General features: G+C 37.6%; 1 protein-coding gene across 1 annotated transcript in view; it reads right to left on the bottom strand.

Annotated features, from left to right (window-relative positions):
- Positions 1–20,264, bottom strand: part of igdcc4 (immunoglobulin superfamily, DCC subclass, member 4) — a 108,281-nt gene that overhangs the window by 38,956 nt on the left and 49,061 nt on the right. The window contains exons 3-4 of the mRNA XM_028441345.1: positions 5,674–5,815; positions 3–136 (exon numbers count right to left, since the gene is read on the bottom strand). Of these exons, the coding sequence (XP_028297146.1) occupies positions 3–136; positions 5,674–5,815 (276 nt within the window). The remainder of the gene's footprint in view (positions 1–2; positions 137–5,673; positions 5,816–20,264) is intronic.

Genomic DNA, 20,264 nt, shown 5'->3' with positions numbered 1-20,264 from the left:
ACCTGTGGTAACACTGAGTTTAGCTTCATGACTGATGTCCCTTCTGGCAGAGTTGGAAGCAACACAGCGGTAAGCGCCCTCATCCACCTTGGTCACTTCCAGAATCTGGAGCACACCATTTGGAAGAGAAATGAACCTGTTGCACAAACAAACAACAGAATAAAGGGTTGGCAGAAAGAGGATTAAGACGGCGCGTGAGGACAAAGAAGAACACACACACACACACACACACACACAGACGCACACTTCTACATATCACTACATTTCCTTTCCTTTATGTATGGAGGTCATGTTCCAACCAATTCTCTCCTGGCCTGCAAGCTTCTCTCCTGAGGGCACTGGGAATGTAATGCAATCCCGCCTTTTATCACCTTTATCATAGACTATTAATTCAACCTACGTGTGATGACTGATAGGTTGTTCAGAGAGGAAATTGTGAAGAGGAGATGAGATGAGATAAAAAAAAGCTTAGAGGAATATAGACAAGGAGTGGATTGGAAAAATGATGAAAGACAAGCAGCCACTGCTGAAGACAAATGAAATGCACAAATATTAAAAAGTAATCAATTGAGAATGCCATATAAAAATCAGGTGACAGCAGAGTCTCAGACATAAAGAAAGAGGTAATTAAAAAAAAGAAGGAAAATGTATAGCAGTAAAAAAAAAAAAAATGTCTTAATCAGTGATTCCCAAACAGGGGTACGTGTAAGTGAATGTTCCTTTTTAGTTTTTTTTTTAGCACCACAAACGAACAGTAAAATTGCTCAATGTAATCCTCAATTTTCTTGTACATCATTGAAACAGGATTATTTTACGCTGTAGTGGCTAGTTTTATCACACTTCTGACAATAGGAAAGAATAGCTGCGTTTCCATTACCATTGGAAATGCGCAAAATCGAAATATCGCAAAAAAATGTTTTAGGCTTTCACGAGGAGGTATTTCAGACGTTTCAATATTGAAATGTGCCACAAAAGCGCTATGGAAACACCTTTTCCGCAAATACACGTCACAGGACTTGACGTACCTGGGGCCTCATTTATAAAAGTGTGCCTAGGTAAGCACACTTCAGGTGCCGTAAGATAAAAACCAGGAAGTGTGTGCAAATGTATTTTTGTTTTTTACGATTTATAAACAAGGGCGCAGGTACGCCTCACACCTGTTTCTGTCCATAAATCACAATCAACTCGATAGTTGTCACACGTGAGGAAACACCTTGCTCCGCCCATATGGTGCCCATAAAAGGTCCGGTGAACGCCCTAAATGAATATTCATTAATACGAATGTCACGATCGAAGTGGAAAAAGAGCAAATAAAACATATTTCACTCAATGTGAGGTGGAGGTATTAATTGTTGTGGTGAATTGTTGCGGTGAATCAGACTGTGACAGGTGAAAAAGAAATGGTCAGACATAAAAGCGAAGAAGAAAATGTGGATTACTCTCCATAGGAAGAACGTCTGTTCAACAGATGGAGGAAAGCGCACCGCAGCTCAGTCTCAGACAAAAGGCTGGAGGATCAGGGAAACCTCTCTGTGTTACAACGCAGGATGAGGATGCACACAGATGCACTATATGTACCAGAAGAATGGGATTTAATTATATTTCCTTGTTTGAAATGATAAAAATGAAGTGGTACTAAAACACATTTGGTACTATACGTAATTCACAATATTTAATTTCAAATAAAACCATATTTTTCATCATTCCCAGGGTGTTTACTGTTCCGTGGTGCACCTCGCATTCCTCCCCCCCGCAGTACCACTTCCTCACGGGGGGGGGGGGATCCTCCAGCAGTGCCAGATAAGCTACTGTACGTCTTTGTGCGTTCAATTGTTGTTCAGTTGTTGCAGCCAATTGATGAGCAGTTTTGCGCAATGATCATGTGATTTTCATTACTATTATTATTATAACATTATATTTGTAGGCGCGTGTGCGTCACTCACTCCCTGGGGCGTCAGTATAATATTTCCTCCTTTGTTTTTGCAAATATATCCTTCATATATATGTGTTGTGAAATGTGCAATGTTTGATTATTTCACACAAACGTATCAATTTCACAGTCTCTAATTTCATCCTTCTCCTTTTGGGGGCGGAGTTTCCTGTTTCTCATGATTTTGTGCCTACGGCAGGGTCAACGCTGCCGTGGAGGTGCACACATTATCTCGGCAGGGGTTTTTTTTTTTTGGGATATATGTGGCGTACGCTTTCTTTTCTACGTATGCAGCATTTATAAATGAGGCCCCAGGTCACATGACTACTTCTTTCCGAGAAAACATGGCGCGGTACATGTAAACAGAAGAAGGCGCATCCATCTTCCTGCGGCAAAGTCTTGCGGGATGAGAAAACACGGGCGTTGCGAGGCTCCTGCCCACAACAACGTTCAATGGAAACACAAAACTCAAAGCGCAGTTATACTTTGTCGGCATTTACAAATATTGCTTTTATTTTGCGAAAATCTGAAATGGAAAACCAGCAATTAATTAGCTACGTTTTACAAAGGAGATTGCATTTACTTACTATTGAATTAATCACATAAAAGTAGTAGTTTAACTCAATACCACTCATTGTTTTGAATTTGTAGATTAAGCCTTAGGGAACCAATGATCGAGACACATTTAATTCAGAATTAAAATCGGAATAAGCCAGTCACCTAATTTGGATGTAAGTTTAATTCGGAATTATATTTTAATTCGAAATTAAGTGTTCACAAGGTCATTTTAAAGAGGATTTAACTTCAATTCTGAATTAAAGAGGACTTTAAGCTCTCATGTAAACATGGGCTTAAGGGTTTAGGAGAGCCTGCTGTTCCACAAATGAAGACGCATATGGAATTATGGAGATGGTACTTATGATATGAAGAGGGGATAAATATGATTTGACAAAAAGGTGAAAGGGGTACAAGGGACAAAAAAGATTGGGAACCACTGGTCTAAATCAACCATGCTTTGGCTCTTTCCAGTAAAGGCCATTAACTGTGCCTGAGGTGGGAAAAACATCTCTTACCAATAAGAGCTCATAAGCAGCAAGCTGTTTGCAGGTCATGCAGGGCGACAGCAGACATTAACACTTCCACATTACGGCTGGAAGCAAAGCCCTGTGCCAATAGAGCCACTGTAAAATGTCAATATTTCTCAGTGAGACTGTAAAAGAGAATATATTCAGCCAGAAGCTTGCACAACTAAAATACCTGATTGTTTATTGGGGAGCTACAATTAGCCTTGGTTGACTATATCAACGTCTTATTTGATGGTTGCAAAGAAATCAGCTGTGTTTTGATAAACAGAGCTCCTTAAATTTAAACCCATCTCTCTTGGTGTGAAGGAAGGATTAGTGTTCAGGAATAAATGAAGCATGTTGGTAATACAAGCCTGTTTAACAAGGGAGCAGGGCCATTTTTAGCTGAAGCACATGTTTAGGTGCTAACATGCTAACTAGCCACCAGTAGCATAGCCCCTTCCTGGCTTCAAAAAGCAAGTATAATAAGAGCGAAAGTAAGAATAACTTCCAGTTAATTTGTTGTAGTTTGTCATATCATTGGGTATGTTCTTTTTTTTTTGGATCTTTTTGAAGATATTTCCACTTCGAACAATACTTGTAATTCGAATTCACCACAAAATGAAATGACACAATCCCAGTTTTCATTTCTATTTTAGAACAACTTTCACTAAAATTAAATTTAAGAAATTCTAGAGTTTTTTCTGTACAGTATTCATGCATGGGATTGGGATTTTGTCCAGTTCAGTTTTGTTGTAATTCTTGGACTGTAAGAAGAACGATTCAGGGTCAAACTTAGCCTTATTTCTTTTCTATTTTTTATTAGATGCTCATACAGTGTATATTCATGATTTTCATGTGTGTTTGCTAACCAATACAACCACTACTCTGCTGTGTTTATTATTCCTTTCTAAAAAATATAGCACACAATGATGAAAGTCTTTATGAAAAATATGTATTCAAAATAAGCATTGATATTGGTAAAAACCTAGTGAAATGAAAAACGTAAACGGCATTACACAGCACATTCAATGACCCCTCACAGTGCACACAGTGCCACAGATTGAAAGACTTTTACCATAAATGAAAAAGCTCCTGTACACTGTACACGTATTACACTCGGAGCCACCATGAGACCATTAGGGATGTGTCTTGTCCATTGACTTTCAAAGGTTGAATTGACCTACTGATCATTAGCAGCCTTGATGTATGGAGGAAATAATTAGGTTTACATAAGACTTTAATCGTGCCTCTGGGACAGCAGATAGACATCCAATACGTAAAATCTCAACCTATTGTATACAGAGCTGAATAGTCTTTTTACCTGGTGACTAATTGAAAGTTTCATGTAATGGCAATGAGGGTTTTAATATCTATGTGTGTATTTTAACTATTAACAATAAAAAAAAAACAAATTCAATTATATGAATGTTCACTTCGGCTGGGTAGATGCACCATATACATCTGAAATAATTGCTTGACCCAGTTTTCATAGACAGAAATGGACTTCACACTAGAAAAACATGATTTGAATGATTTTTACTTACTGTGGAAACAGTTTTCGCAGTCGTTAGTTTTTCAATATGTTCCTTTGAAAATCATAGAGGAACATAAATATACAACTCATAATTCCTTTGATACAGAATGGATTTCATTGTTGGCAGTGAGAGGGACTCATTGTGTGGATTCGATTAAAAGAAATTCAAACTGCAAACTACACATTTTCTGGTGATTAGAAATACAATAAATATTGGCAGCACAACAAACTCTTTTCTTCCCCAATATAAGAGAAAAACGCCACGGAACACAAAAAACAAAACAAAAACAAAGATTATTGCTGAATATCAAATTCAGTTTTGCAACAACAATAAAAAATAATAAGGTGAGGAATTGTTTTTGTCCACACCAGTTTCATTAGTTAATCATTTAGTTACATTTCAATTCTAAAGCCAGGTCTAACATTAAATAGATTTACTTCTGTTTGCCTTTGTCTGTTTCCTTTTTTCCTATCCTGTTGAGGAATATATATATATATATATATATATATATATATATATATATATATATATATATCTTACATTGGCTAATGTGTAATTTGTGGAAATGCATGGAGGCTCCTGACTGCTGATCAATGTTCAGGTTTTCAATTTTTATTTTTTACTTATGTACCCCCTCCGACAATTTGGGGTAGGTATGTTTAAGCTTTCGGATGAAGAATTAGACAATTGGGTGTTCTTTGTAGGGATGTCCTGATACAACAACAATATTGCAGCCTTGCGTATTGGCCGATACAATATCGATCTGATACGATATCAGCTTGAATCATACATACTTTTATTACTTATTTTGTAGTGTGGAATGTTAAAAAAATGATGTTACTCAAACAGAGAACAATAGTCAACAATTCAAGCTCACTTCAGTTCTTTTTTACTGTCAGTATATGGTGGGAGGTGAGGGCGGGGACAAAAACAACAGAAACTTATCAAAGCGCTTATATCGGAGGTTTTAGATGCAGTCCGTTAAAATCCGATGTTCGTATTCTGGCTGATATCGGATCCATACCCGATATCAATATCGGATCGGGACACCCCTAGTTGTTTGTTCTGTTTTGTTTTTCTGACGACAGCCGAAATAAACATTCTAATTCAAGATGCTGCAGGGAAAAAAAAGCTGGTTTACCTTGGCTCGTCAGGGACAGCCTCTTTGTTCTTCTCCCATGTGATAACAGGCGTAGGGACTCCATCTATCTGGCACTCAAAGCGGGCAGTTACACCACTGGGCACCGTTTGGGGAGATGGCTCCTGACGGAAGTTAGACAACCCTGAGGAAACGCGACAGAAAACATAAAATTAAGTAGTGTATTTATCAATTCAGGACACGTAAATATAAAATTAAGAACTAATAATGGACACCCTGGTTGAGGCAATTTTTTATCCTGAAAGATTAAGTGTTAATATGTTTCCATGTGTTATAATGGTGAGTGCACAGGGGTATACTTCATAACACAGACTGTTGAGCTCCTGGTGCTCAGTTGGCCCCCAGCTCAATTAAATTGCTCAAAGATTATGTTTGATTACACACCCAGCAGTATTAAATACACCAGTTTCAAAGGCAGTGCTATTAAAAGAAAAGAAGCTGTGTACACCAATTGTCGCCCTAAGCTTTAATAACATACAATCCAAAGATGACCCAACTAATTAACCCCTTCACATTTGTTTCGACAACCCGTCTAATGTAGATAACATAATACTGTAGTTAATTATAGAAGTAGTCTAAACGCCTTAAAATCTTGTACTCAAAATAAATGTGTTTAGGGTGTGGTTTGGAGTGTCCTATGGAGATTTAAATTAGGTTTGGTTTGATCATTTTGATCGCCAGGTCAACTCTTGGCAACCCTCCAATATTCACTCATCTCTCTCTTAGCAAACACAATCTCTAAGTATTATTGTGGCACCAGGGGGCAGCAGGGAGCCCTGCAAAAAGTGCCTTTGACCTCTGACCGAGGCTAACCTTTCATAACAAAACCAGCTGAATGTCCCCGCAAACACAGCCTGGACTGCTGACTGAAAAGCAGAGAGTAAAGGTGGATCAAAAATAATGAGCTGATATTAGAGCAGTAAGGGAATAGAACTGAAATAATTTCATTTTAAATACTACACCATTTAAAGAGTAACACAACACAAAACCATTAGTTTGTCTGCTGAAAATATATGTAGTTGGGTTTGAAGTAGTGTTGATTGTATTTCAATTTGGAATATTTTGTTGAAACAATGTAAGAGTGACTGCCCTATGGGTTGAAACCTTGATATTACAATTAAATTTAGTTATTGGTTATGAATGGTAGTTTGTGACATTTTGGTGGCCTCTTAAAGCTGCAGTATGTAAGTATTTTTAAGCATAATTTTGTCAAAAATCCATAATCATCTTTAAGCATAATGTACACCAAAGTGTTCTTAGTAAACAGTGAATCACTTCTCTTTCTCTTGGCCCTGTAAAAGAGGTTTATAAATCTAGGAGCGTGACGCTGGGTTTCAGCCAATCAGAGACCTTTCTACAAACATGAGTGCTCCATGAGATGTTTTGGGTGTTACTATTGGCTGCTCGAGTAAAGTCAACAGTGACACTGCAAAGTAAGCGGAAAAAATTAGATCGATATGGGGAAGCAACAGTCTAAAGGCAAAACATACTTGGGAGGAACGAAACGCTATGCGCCCTCGCGGATCTCTGTAACTGTGCAGGGTCCGCCCCACATACTGGCTTCAGAGGGAAAATGAGAACAGATGGGATAAATCGTGCGTAAACCTGAGAAGCTTATCCAAGGTGGAGAGAACTGACGCAATTCATTTTACAGTCTGGATATGAAGTGGTGGTTGTCAATCTGAAATCACAGCCTCTTAGAGCTGTGTAGCGGGGAGAAGCCGACGGCAGCAGCCGCTGTTGAGGACAGTAACTACAGAAAACACCAGAAAACTCTCCAGTAACACAAAGAGAAGTCCCTACATTTATCACTAGTTTCTATTGATAAAAAAGTTCCTTAGAGCTCCACAGGCAGGTTAAGTTTTGGTTTCGAAATGGGGAGCGGAGGGAGGATTCTACATACTGCAGCTTTAAGTCATGAACCACCACCGTTGGCCCTGCCTCTTCTATAAAATCTAGCACCTGTGAGTATTGAGCAAGTAGTTCTTTGGAGATTGTAGTATAGACTGGGTGTGTCTTAATTGCTCCAGCAGCCCCGCCCATAAAAAATATTTTTTTGGAATTTCACCCGAGAAGGACGTCAGCTAAAACCAGGGGTTTAGTTACAAAAAGAAACCCAAGAAATGCAACCCTTAAGACTTTTCTACTCTATAAATAAACTTCTATTCAGGGAGGAGAGGATAGTGTTGGAAGATGATCTGGTGAGGCAACCACTAAAAGGAAGAAAGAAGATTCAAGTAAAGTAAGACTAGGAAAAAAAAAAGTCTTATTATTTTGTTACAAGTGTTTTTTTATAGTTATGATCCATTTCTTTAAATATTTCCATTATTTCATTAAATATATTGTTGCATAACTAAATGTAACTAGTTGTGAGTACCCACTGTGTTGGAGACAACTACCGCACACAAATACACAACTACTGAATCACTGCTCTTTTGGAATCCGTCTAGAAAAGTCTAGAAAAAAAAAAATAATACTAGGATTAACCTGCATATAATATAGCATGTAGTTCTTAACACACTGGTGTTCTTGTCTAGACACAATGATTAATACAATGTAAAGGTTGTACTTTTGCTAAAGCTTTATGTCCAATAAAACTAATTGGTTCACATGGTTATTATTAGTGTAACCCTCTTATCTTGTTCACCACTTCTTCTGGCCATGAGTGAAAACGTCACATTATCATTACGGCTTCACAACAAGGAAATCGTTCTTGCAATTCTGGTTTCACTCATTTCCGTAACATGTGGGTTCCTTTGTGGGTTTCCTCTTTTAATTTCTTGTTCTGAGATGAACATGTAAGATCTGACTTCAGAAAAAATGACCATTTTGGAGATTTCAGCCACTCAAAGTTTGCATAATATGCTGTTGTCACGTCCAACACTACTCTTTATTTCCGCTCCAATAAATAGTCTATGGTGAAAAAGCTTCAAAAATTGACATTGGAGGACTTTGTTACTTTAAATCTAGTTCCCAGTTCTTTTCCCTAAGAAGACCAGGAACATTGTGGTGGACACTTATAAGGAAACATAACCACTACCAACCATCTAACTACAAATGTACAAATGCATTCCTTTCTTGTGAACAAGTTTGAATAAGTCTAAGACTCTACGTGACCATCAGGACGATTGGATGCCTTCAACTACTTCCAGTCACGTGAATGACTCACTTCCCTCAGTTATCACGACATCACAGTTTGTCAAACATGTGGACCACCACAAGCGTGCATTTAAAGTGCTTTTTAATGCATATGCAGCTTCTAAATCTCATTTTCTCATATCTTACGTATAATAGCCTTTCAGTTGATGTAATTTGGGTCGAGTATACTAAAAGTACAAATGTGATCTAGAGGCTTTTCAGAGAAAACTTTTCTCCTGATATTATGATGTTTGATATAAAAGCTTCCCCTGCAATTACTTACACTGGCATTTATTCCTGAGAAGTACATGCACAATATGCCCATGTGCTAGGAATTTTAAATTGTGAGATGAATGTTGGTGGATATGTATTCTCCTAAATTTATGCAAATTCATTTGACATTTAAAAAACATCTTCAATGTCATTTTTTATTAATTGACACATAAGTCCGGGGGCATCACATTATTTATTTGTGTGTAATGGAATCTACAAGAAAAACACGCAAGCACATGACAAAAAAATACCAACAAAGTTATTGGTGATGCAAATTTAAGTTAGAAGTTAACTTTGACAAAAAAAATGTTAGTGTAACCTTTCCATTATTTAGGAATTTTTTTTTTAACCCTGAAAATGTCAACCTGAGAAAAACACAAGATCTGAACTATATTAGTTTAATAAATGTCAATTAACTCAACAGTTCAGTTAAGCCATGCATAAATTACATGCCTTATAAAGGTCACATTAATGAATTCAGTTTTGCAGAATGTGATTGGTTAAAGGCAAAAAGGGGATTAAAAAGCTTCCCTTAACCTCTATAAAATTGTTTTTTGTACCCTTAAAAATGGCCCATAAGTAACACATTACAGTATATGTATAATTGGCAATTTTGGAAAGAAGCATTACTTCTTAGGATTAGAGGTCAGCCCGTAGATGTGTTTTTTTGCTATGTTTAAGCTTCAGTAAGACCTCTCAATTTTATTCTAAAAAAGAGGTACCGGTAGTTTATAATGTTTTAGCAATTACTTCTTGAGTTATAAGAAGCAAAAATACAAAGTATTTTTTTTTTCTTACAACAAAGTCCCCAGTGCATAATGCCAAACAGCCACATGTATTAACACATAGCTGCACAAAACATGATACACAACTTTTAACTTTTCCTCTTATAAAGGGCAGCATGTGTGAGTGAGTTCTGTCGTGTGGCTCGTTTTGACCTCATGGTCTGGGTTGTAGCACGTATAGTTTAGCAAACTCTACGTATTGCTGCTGTTGTGGATGCCAGTGGAAAAAACGAGTCATGCTCGAACCTTTAATACATTTTCGGTATTATCTGCATTTTGCATTATTCTGCTGCACATCAGACGGACACAAACTTGGCGTCCATGTATGTCGTTTCTCCGCAAAACTTGTGAATGAGGGCAGGGTGAAACATGAGATTGAGGCAAAGTGGGGATAGTTTTTGCTCTGAGGGTGAGAGGCGGAGCCAAGGAAAGAGGAGGATGACTGTGTTCAAAATTGCATACTAACACACTCCATGAGTATACAGTATACTGTCTACTATGTACTGTATGTACTATTAGTAGGGATGTAACGATTAATCGTAAGGCAGTTAAAAATTGATTCATAAGTATCACGGTTGACATCGATATTCTGAAAATTGAATCGCAGCACTTATATATATATTTATCCCTCTCTGGTTTAACAGTGTAGGCTGCGGGCAGAATCTACTACTACTTTCTTTCTGGTCACCTTCTACTCTTAAACATGTTCATAAATGATTCCTTACCCCTTTCGTACCAAAAGAATATCTCTAATATTACATGAATATCTGTAAAAGTCACGTTTTTCTATTAGTTCTCTCTGCTAGCAAAGCATCTCTTCTTCACTGCTAGAATAACTGCATGCCAACTGACCACTGGGTTACCAGCGCCCTCTGCTGGTCCAAACAATTATCTGAGCTAAATACAATGCAGACTGTTTTTTTCTTTTTTTTTTGAAAGTCGAATTGTTAAGGCACAAAAAACATTTTCAGTTACACTTTTAAAAAAGAAAAAGAACTATTATGCAGTTTTGCATTGTTTACTATAAAACCAGAATTTAAATCAACAGGCTTCTTCTTCATTTGTATTATTCCTTTATTTATTTCATTCAAGATTTATTTTTAGTTGAATTGCATTGTTTTGAATAGATTATCAAAGGATTCTTTTGACAATGAAAAATAAAAGGAAAATAGTACAGTATTTTCTAATTTTTTTCCCAAAAAAAAAATAAAGGAATATTTTTCAGTCATTATTTGTCTCCAGTCCCATTTTGTAAAATAAATCGTGAGAGAATCGTATCGTGAACCCAGTATCGTGAATCGAATCGTATAGGGAGTTGAGAGAATCGTTACATCCCTAACTATTAGTAGGATTAGGATGGACCGTTTCTACTGAAGTATACTTTCAAGTTTCCCAAGATGCATTTCGAACCAAACAATGACAACGACTAAAACCTGAAGCACACTGAGGCTAAATATCTCGGTTCACCTATGAAAGTTCTGAAATTATTTTAAGCAAGAAAGTGACTGAGTAGAAAATCAACATGTTGTCATTTGATCCACAAAACTTGTGGAAACACATTTCATTCACTTTGGAGATTTGCGGGGGACCCGTCATTGTGCTACTGATTAAACTTTCGGTTAACTTCAAAACAAGAGCCCTATTTACAAAAAGGTTAAAAAAAACCTAACTGAAGACAAGTAGAGATGCTTTTGTTTTGAAACAGGAATGTTTGACTTTTAGCTTGAAGCTGGTCCCAGGACCATTTTATGTTCCGCTCACAATGCATCACGGGGCGTGCATACTTCAAAAATGTCCCGATATAGTATACATCCGGGTATTTCTCGCATACTCAATCTTCCCATATTATCGAATTGAGATGCACTCCAATACGCATTTTGACATCAGTATGAGTAGTACGTCATTACGCAAATTCAAACACAGCCTTTGTGTGAGAGGCTGACAGTTTGAAATGAAGAAGTGACAATAATTAAAATTAAAATATATTAATATAAAGGATACTGTCTTATTGTATAATACATTGTGTATTAAAAAATCTAATAGCACATATTTATTCGCATGGTATATTACACTTTGGTATATATTTGTTTATATTGTGCCTCATGCATTGTACACAAAACTGTAGATTTTGGAGACAGAGCTTCCAGGAAGTGTATTAAAGTTAATAGTACAAAAGCTTTAAATCATTTCAGAGAAAAAAAATAACTGTAGTGTAACAAGTACAACTGCAGACATAGATAATTAACTCCTGACACTTTCACTCATTACACAGTCCGACACACTCGTGGCGCTGTTCCAATGTCTGCCCTTGTACAAATTCAAGTAAATGTGTACCAAAGTGTTTACTTAGGCGTGTGCTTTGAAGCCTGTGATCATATTACAGATATACTGTATGCATCCATGTCTACTGATGTCAACAGTAAATGACAGCATTAAGTGTGCATTAGTGCTCATGTGTTGATCAACCTCATCATATTAAGTTTTTTTCTCAGGAACTCCGTAATTGAATCGGACACAATATGAATTGAAATCACAGATGTTGAAAATCTGAAATTTGTGAGGACACACTGCACCACTTTGCAGTGAAACTCCTTCCATAGGGTGGAATATCAAGTCAAAGGATAAAAAATAAGGTCCAATTGTTTCCTAGCAACAATTCCTTGTCGGGAACAGAAAAGGTCTCTTCCTTTCTCTTCTCTTTGCATGTCTTTTTTTTCTATTATGCCCCTCTTGCCCTTGACTTTACTTCCAGTCTTTCCATGCCGTTTGTCCGTTTATTTATCTTTGCCCCGCTCATTGGCCCCACAGCTATCAGATTGCAAAATATTTCTCCCTCCTCTTGTGCAGTAGAGTTTTCCACCAGTGACCTTGTCGCCATGCTGAATACCCCTAAAATTCATCAAGAGTGGTCCAACCCTCAAGAGAACATTTTAATATCTGCAGGGAAAAGTAAAGGTAATCCTATCACGTTTGAGTTAAATACCCTTAAAGCATAGAAAAATGGAAGCTAAAAACTGACACTGAAGCATTACTGTGTAGAAAAGCTCAAATTCAATATCTGGAGAAGGTTCCCCTAGAACACTTTAATGCATAAGTGTCAAACTCAAAGCCCAGGGCCTAAATCAGGCCATTTAGAGCAGTATTTCTCAAATAGGGGTACGCAATGGCACTACAGGGGGTACTTGAGAGAGAGTGAGTGGAAAATTGACAAATGAAAGCATTAAAAATAGAAAGTGTCTATTCGTACAACGGACAACCCTTGGTGCTATTGGTACGTTTACCAAAGTACACATACGTAGCGTCTTAGGGTTAGTGCTAGGGTTAGGTATAGGACTAGGGTTGGGTTATAACCCAATATCACAACAATTTTCAGGGTTAGGGTTAGGTTTAGTCTTAGTCACGTGACCTAAACTGACCAACGAGGGGCGCTGCGTACATATAGAATGTTGGTATATTGATACGACAACCGTACGAATAGCCACTGCCTTAAAAATATGGGGTTTGTTAATGTTTATTTTTTTGTTAAAATTTATGATTATAATAATAGTGATGAAACTTAACTTGATTAGAATATTAACTGAAAATACAAGGGATGTGGCGGGAGATGACCGAAAATGATCAAAACTATAGAAAAAGTAATTAGTGATGCACCAAAAAATCGGCCACAGAAAATTTTCAGCCGAAAATGGCCCAAAAGTGCATCTTCAATTTTTGGTTGAAACACTTGTTCACTGAAACAAACAACCGGAACAGGATGTTTCAAACACCGCATTCCATGCACCTGAGTCTGGATGGTTGATATATTCTTTGAAACATTAATATTCATTGATACAATTGCAATGCTTTGATTTTAGTGAGGTTAGTACACATGTACTTACACTAGAGATTAGATCGGGCCGAAAAAATTAGTTTATTGAACAAATTGCTGACGGTAAATTAGTAGTGCGGTACCTCGCATGGTGAGGGGGGGCGCGCACACGCCCGCAGCTCTAAAGTTATTTGCCCGAAAGTTATTTTAATGACGTGACTCGAGCCGTTATCACAGTTTTACAGGTTTAAATGGAGGTCGTAGTAACACGTCAAAAATAAATAATCAAACACACAAAGAACCATCTTAAACCGCATACACTCACACTACCGTAGGAACAGAATTGTTCACTGGTAAGGGTGTAACAATACATGTATTTGGATTGAACCATTTCGGTACAGGACGTTCGGTTCGGGTACAGGGTTGTGCACGGGTGAGTTGTCGGAACGGAAGTTGCGTGTTTACTTCCGCCTGCAGCTACATCTGCAGTCCGTGTACATCATGGCTAATGCTAGCGAGAAACCAGAGCTGGAGGACCCTCCCCTGTCGCTAAAGTCTCCTGCTGAGAACACTTCGGCTTCCGGGTGAAATACTGCAACGGAGAAAGACCAGTGGATAAACGAGGGCAGTGTGCCAACATTGTTCAGCTGAGATCAGGTATGTTTCCGGGAACACGACGAGCATGCTAACTCACTTGAAACGGCACCACCCAAGTGTGAATATCACTGCAACAAGAAAGAAAACGTCCTTAGTGCAAAACGCAGCTGACCGGCATTCAAGCAGCCTCTGCCTCGCAATTCAGATCAGGCCAAAGCTGTAACAACTGCCATCAGAGTCTTTATAGCAGCAGATAAAAGCTAAAAGCTTATTTTTTATAATATTTTATGTATTTTTTCTTTGAAAATATTATTATTACCAGGCAGCACTATTTTTTTTTAAACTTTATTTTCATATTCTGTATAATGTTAAATACACTGTTGGTTTACCAAAGTTTCAAATGAACAAGCAAATTTATGTTTTGCATTTGTAGCTGCCAGCAGATCTGCACTTACTGCAGACAATGTGGACAAGTACATTTTTCTGGTCAAAAATATGGAGGTCTAAACCAAGGGCTACGTGCTGGAACTCTGCTGTACTTTTTGTTTGTTAAAAGCTGTTAACAAGATGTGAGCTTATATTTAATGAATTTTTTGTTTGAGATCATTATTACCAGGCAGCACTTTACAATAGTATTGTATCTTTTTTAGCTTTATTTTCATATTCTGTATAATGTTAAGTACCTCAAAAAAAACAAATTCAATGAAACTCCACAATATTTGCAGGGTTCTTTTAATCACATAACTGCAGTCATTTTGAATAACAAATGGTAGAAGGAACTCTGCATTTTTGTAAAGTCCTGCACTTTTCCACAAACAGTTACACAAAATTTCTCTAAAAATTGGTCACAAAATCAGTAAAATTTTGATGTGAAGATCCTGCAGGGACTGCTATCCGTCACTTATTGCTTGGATGTTGTATAAAAATTGCACTTGATATTAAATTGAATGAAAACAAATTTGACACCCCTGCTTTCAGATATATTTTAAGAGGGGGGAAAAAAAAACAGCTGCCAGGAAAGCTAAACCATATAATTCAGGTAATAGAGAGGTTGCCTAGTAAAGAGGTTAGTGGTTTGATTCCAAGGACATAAGCTGTTCTTCCATGTGTCCTTGGACAGGACATTGAACCCTATGTTGCTCCCAGAGAAATGGCATGTTGTATGGATGGCAGCTCTGGCATTATTGGTGTGTGAAAGGTTAATTGTGGTTATTTTTAGCTAGATATTAATCAAGTTCCTTCATCTTTTACAATTAACTATAACAATAGCAATAGCATTAGTGGAATTAAAATACTGTGGATGCATTGAAAGTTAGAGGTTTTAACTTAACTTTAACTCCTTATGTGAATCAAAAAAATCATTAACTTAAAGATAAAAATTATTTTTTGATGGTCTCACACACACACCCACACGCACGCACGCACGCACGCACACTTCAGTCTCTACAAACCTTCCCACCATTCATCCTGGCTCCCTGCACCCGCCACTCTATTCCTTTTAGTCTTTCAAATCAAGAGACGCTCATGAATAGACATGTAACATCTGACAAAGGAAGGGGTCGTCACAAAGGATTCTGTCTCATTTAGCACAAAGCTAATGTCTAAATAAAGACTCCAACCTTAGAATGTGAAAGAAAAAAAAGCCCTGCCTGGGCCAATTACAAATCAACAGCCTTTTCGCTCAACTAACTTCCATTTAGTGTTCCATTATTGTTTTTTTTTTTCTCCCTTCTCTCCTTAATATTGCTATTGCAATTTAATATGCGATACATTTTTCAAGGGCCTCTTGTCATGTATTTTTCAATGAACACAAGCAATAAATCAATTTGTGTCATAATTAGCAATTTCGGATTTATTTCAACTTTAAACAAAAATAAAAAAATACATTTTAAAGCACGGATTACAACAATAAAGCAAACAAATCTGTGGCTTTACCTCTTCAACATATCTAACTAACTTCACGGTTCATGAAACATGTGAACACGTGGACTGCACTTCTTAAACACTCTCTGAACTTAACAGGACAGTACAAGAAAAAAAAACTTGCAGCCTTTGTGATTAGAAAATCACATTTTATGATATCACGATAATATTGCAAATGCAATTAATCGTTCAGCCTTATGACTGATAAAGTTTTAGTATTAAATTATCCATCTTTAAATGTTTATTTTCACTGAAACATTGTGACAAATGTTTTAAGTGTTGCAGATCTGGTGTATGGTCAGTGGTATGTTATATATAATTTGATAAATTATTATATTATTGTATTTTTAAAAATGAAAGGTGGATTTTCTATAAAACTTAATGAAAATGAAATGATTGCATACATCAAAAGAAATAAACATGTGAAACTGTGTGATTTTAGTATTTAAGAAATTATTTTCTAACTGGACTATACAGTACCTCTGATCTACCAGAATAAGCAGACAACCAGGGGGGTATTTCTTCAAAGTGTTGTTAATAGAGCCAGGCCTATGGTTTAAAACTGGTTCATCTATTCCGTCCGTGACCACGATGGCCTTTCCCATTTCATCAAACTCTTGTCAGCTTGAATCTCCCCAGCTGAGCCAAGCCAGCCTACAGTGACACAGATCACAGATGTAATGATCATAGACATGAGGGCGCATACGCTGCAGTTTTTACTCAGAATAAATAGCCAATAGAAACCAATGCAGACACCAACAGGATGTGACATCATCTGTTACTGAGCAGTGAGAAGGCGACAATGAAAAAAAGGACAAACATTCAAGAAGTTTCTGTGGTTTGAACATTTTAAATGCAGTAAAGGGTTAAAGATGGTGGTATTTAGTCCATTTATCATAGAGAACAACTGAAGCATGTCAGCGTTTTAAAAAAAGACAATACAGTAACTCACAAATATATAATTTATGAGACTTGTGAGTGTTTGATGAATATTTTCTTGGAACTCAGCACTAAATAAATTCATCAGTTATCCAACAGCTGTGACGCTGCTGGATGTCACGTCTAACACTACAGACGCTCCCGGTGCAGGTGCATGGGACGTGTGCACACTTTTCACTGGGGAGCCTTCACTCTGCCCTATGACTGTCCCTGACCAGCCTTTCCCTCTCTGTATAGTCAGAGCTTTCTCATTATTCATCTCTGGATCCTCAACGAATGGACATAACATGCGGTAAATGGAGGCGATGGATACACATATTCCTGATGGTTTTAAACACATGAAGACTGATCATCTTATTAAAAAGTACAGCATCTACAGTCATTTGTGTCAATTTAAAATCCGAATTAAACATTTACCATGATATTCTGTTTAATTTCCTTTTAAGATACTGCATTAAAGAGGTATTAAAAAAAAAGTATAACAGAAGTCTTTTTCACTTATTATTCATTTTGTAGATCTTTGTTAGTGTTTTAAAGCATCACTAAATGACTTCTTTCAAAATGATGACATGTCTGCAGCTTAAACCCAAACCTGCTGCTTAAACCTGGCCAGGAGCAGGTTTGACCCACGGACTGTTATTATCAGGGTTGGGGTCAATTTCATTTTTCAGTTACAATTACCTTTAAAGGGGACATATCATGGTTTTAAATCCTTCCTTTTTACATATAAATCATACAGTTGTGGTCTATATAAAGCGGAACTGCAATGCTTGGGTCTGAATTCCTCATCATTATTAGCTCCACAGGCCCCTTTTCTGATGTGCTTCTGAGAGCAACTCATTTTGGTGCGGTCTCTTTAAATGCAAATGAGACACTTCATACCCCGCCCCCTCTTCAGGTGACACTCGGTTCAACTCCACCCTGCTCGGCCATTTTTGTAGTTTGATAGAAGAGATACGGCTATGTAGCGGCGCATAAACTTTTTATTCAGAGGTTATTTACAAAATGTCAACAACAGAAGACTTGTCCATCCAGCCTTACATGTTTGAGCCAGAGTCGGACCCAGCGGAGCGAGATGAAAATGAAGATGATGAACCTGCAGAACCCTAACAAGTGAGCTAACACAAGCACCGAGCTAACGCTAGCGCCAAGCTAACGTCACAAAATGCATTTTAATAGTCTTTTCAAAGACAAAAACGGCAAAATGAAATGACTAATGAAAACTTTAGACTTAAATTAAATCACGTAGGCCATATCATTAAGGATCTAAAACGAGCACACAGCGCTAACATATGAAGACGGTGCAACTGCTAATGCTAACAAAACAATGACAGGGACATCTTATCATCACACTTTTTAGCGTTATTTACAGCTTACCGAAGTGCTCTGTTCGTCTTCTCCAAAGATAGAAGGAATTGAACCCTCAATCAGACAAAGTCTTTCAGCAAATCCTTCTTTATACTGGCGGAGGTTGCTGAAGCAGTCATCCTTGAAGTGCTTCGCGCACACAAAAATGACCTTACCCACAGATGTGGGTACATTTCCGTGAAAAATAAAACTCAACCAGGCACTTTGAAAAGGTTCTGATGCTGGGAGACGGTGTAATGAAGCGTGTGGGTTACTACATCCAACAACCGAACATTTTGACTTATCCTCTCGTAACTTCGGCATCCTTGAGCTTGGACTACAAAATAAAAGCGAGAAATAAAAATGGCGGATTGCTCGAAGTGTTGGACCTGTAGTCGATGTCCTAATTTGGCAGTTCCGCTGCAAATACTGTGACGTTATTGTTCAAAAAACGTCATAGAGAATAGAAAAATCAAAACAGATTGAAAAACATGAGCAAAACAGAATATAAAGATATCTACGGAACACCTGAAGAGACAAATTTGATTTTTTCTGTACTTCTAAGCACTCTAAATATACAACAAAATGCATTTAAGGGCTAAAAAAGTGGATTTAGCATGATATGTCCCCTTTAACATATTACCCATGTTCAAATACAATTCAATTACGATAACAGTGACCAGCAGTCACTGCAGTCTTGTGGTTTAAGGCGAGATATCTGGGTGTGACGAAGGCAGAAGCGCCAAAGCAAAACTGGCCCATGCGCAATTGCGGGGAGAGGAACTCATGTTGCAAAAACGGCAAAAGTCACTCAACGACATAATGACTGCAGCATTACTATCCCAAAAGAAAGTTTTCACCAGCGGAGCCTTGTTGTTGTTGTAGCAGCGTCTCTGCGGCGCATGCCGATGATGACATCATTTGTTACCGTGTGATTGGCTAAAACAAATCATGGTTGATAGGTGCTTCTCCCAATCAGCTTTAAGCATTCTGTTCATGTCTCGCCCTGGTTCCAAAAGGATTCGCCAGACACAGACCCAGATCAATGTGGAGAACTCGAGTTAGAGGGAGGGTTTGATGAAACACCCCCCAGGTTTATCCAAATCTATGTCATACATCATCTGAACTGTGTGTGTGTCAGCCTGTTGGGAAGTGTGTGGTTTGATCTAAAATTGAAGCCCAGTGGTATTATTCTCTTTCAGTTGTGTTTAACGTTGATTCTGTTCTAGTTTTGCTAAGGTCTTTGTCTGTCTTGCGTTTGAGGTCCTACTGTGTTTCTTGTCACTGGCTATCTCTCGTGTGTGAGTAGTGATTAAGCTTTGTTGGTGCATTGTCTTCATGTTCCTGGTTCCCTTCTGTAAAGCTGGGTACGCACATGAAGATAATCCAGCTGTTTTTACCCCCACTTTCCCCCTTCCTGACCAAGGATGGCAAATGCTAGATTATTTTATATTTTATAGGACTATCCTGTAAAATTCTCCTGTGGTCTGAGGTGTGTTAAGAGTTCATTTGTCCCAATAATCACCTCCAAAATGGGTCGTGCCAACGATCGGTAATATTAAAGTTGTTTAATATTTACGACCAAAAGTCTTGTTAATGAAAAAGTGCAAGATTTTTAAAAAAGGGGAGTTCCTTCCACCATTTGTGATTAAAAATGACTGCAGTCATGCTGTGATAAAAACATGGGGAAAAAGTGAGCCCCTGCAAATATTGTTGAGTTTCATTGAATTATTTGGTAGTTTACAGAATGATTCATGTTTTCT

The sequence above is a fragment of the Gouania willdenowi genome, chromosome 3 (genome assembly GCF_900634775.1).
Source record: "Gouania willdenowi chromosome 3, fGouWil2.1, whole genome shotgun sequence".
Classification (NCBI taxonomy): domain Eukaryota; kingdom Metazoa; phylum Chordata; class Actinopteri; order Blenniiformes; family Gobiesocidae; genus Gouania; species Gouania willdenowi.
The sequence above is the reverse complement of the archived record's forward strand: the minus strand, read 5'-3'. Positions and strand labels throughout refer to the sequence as shown.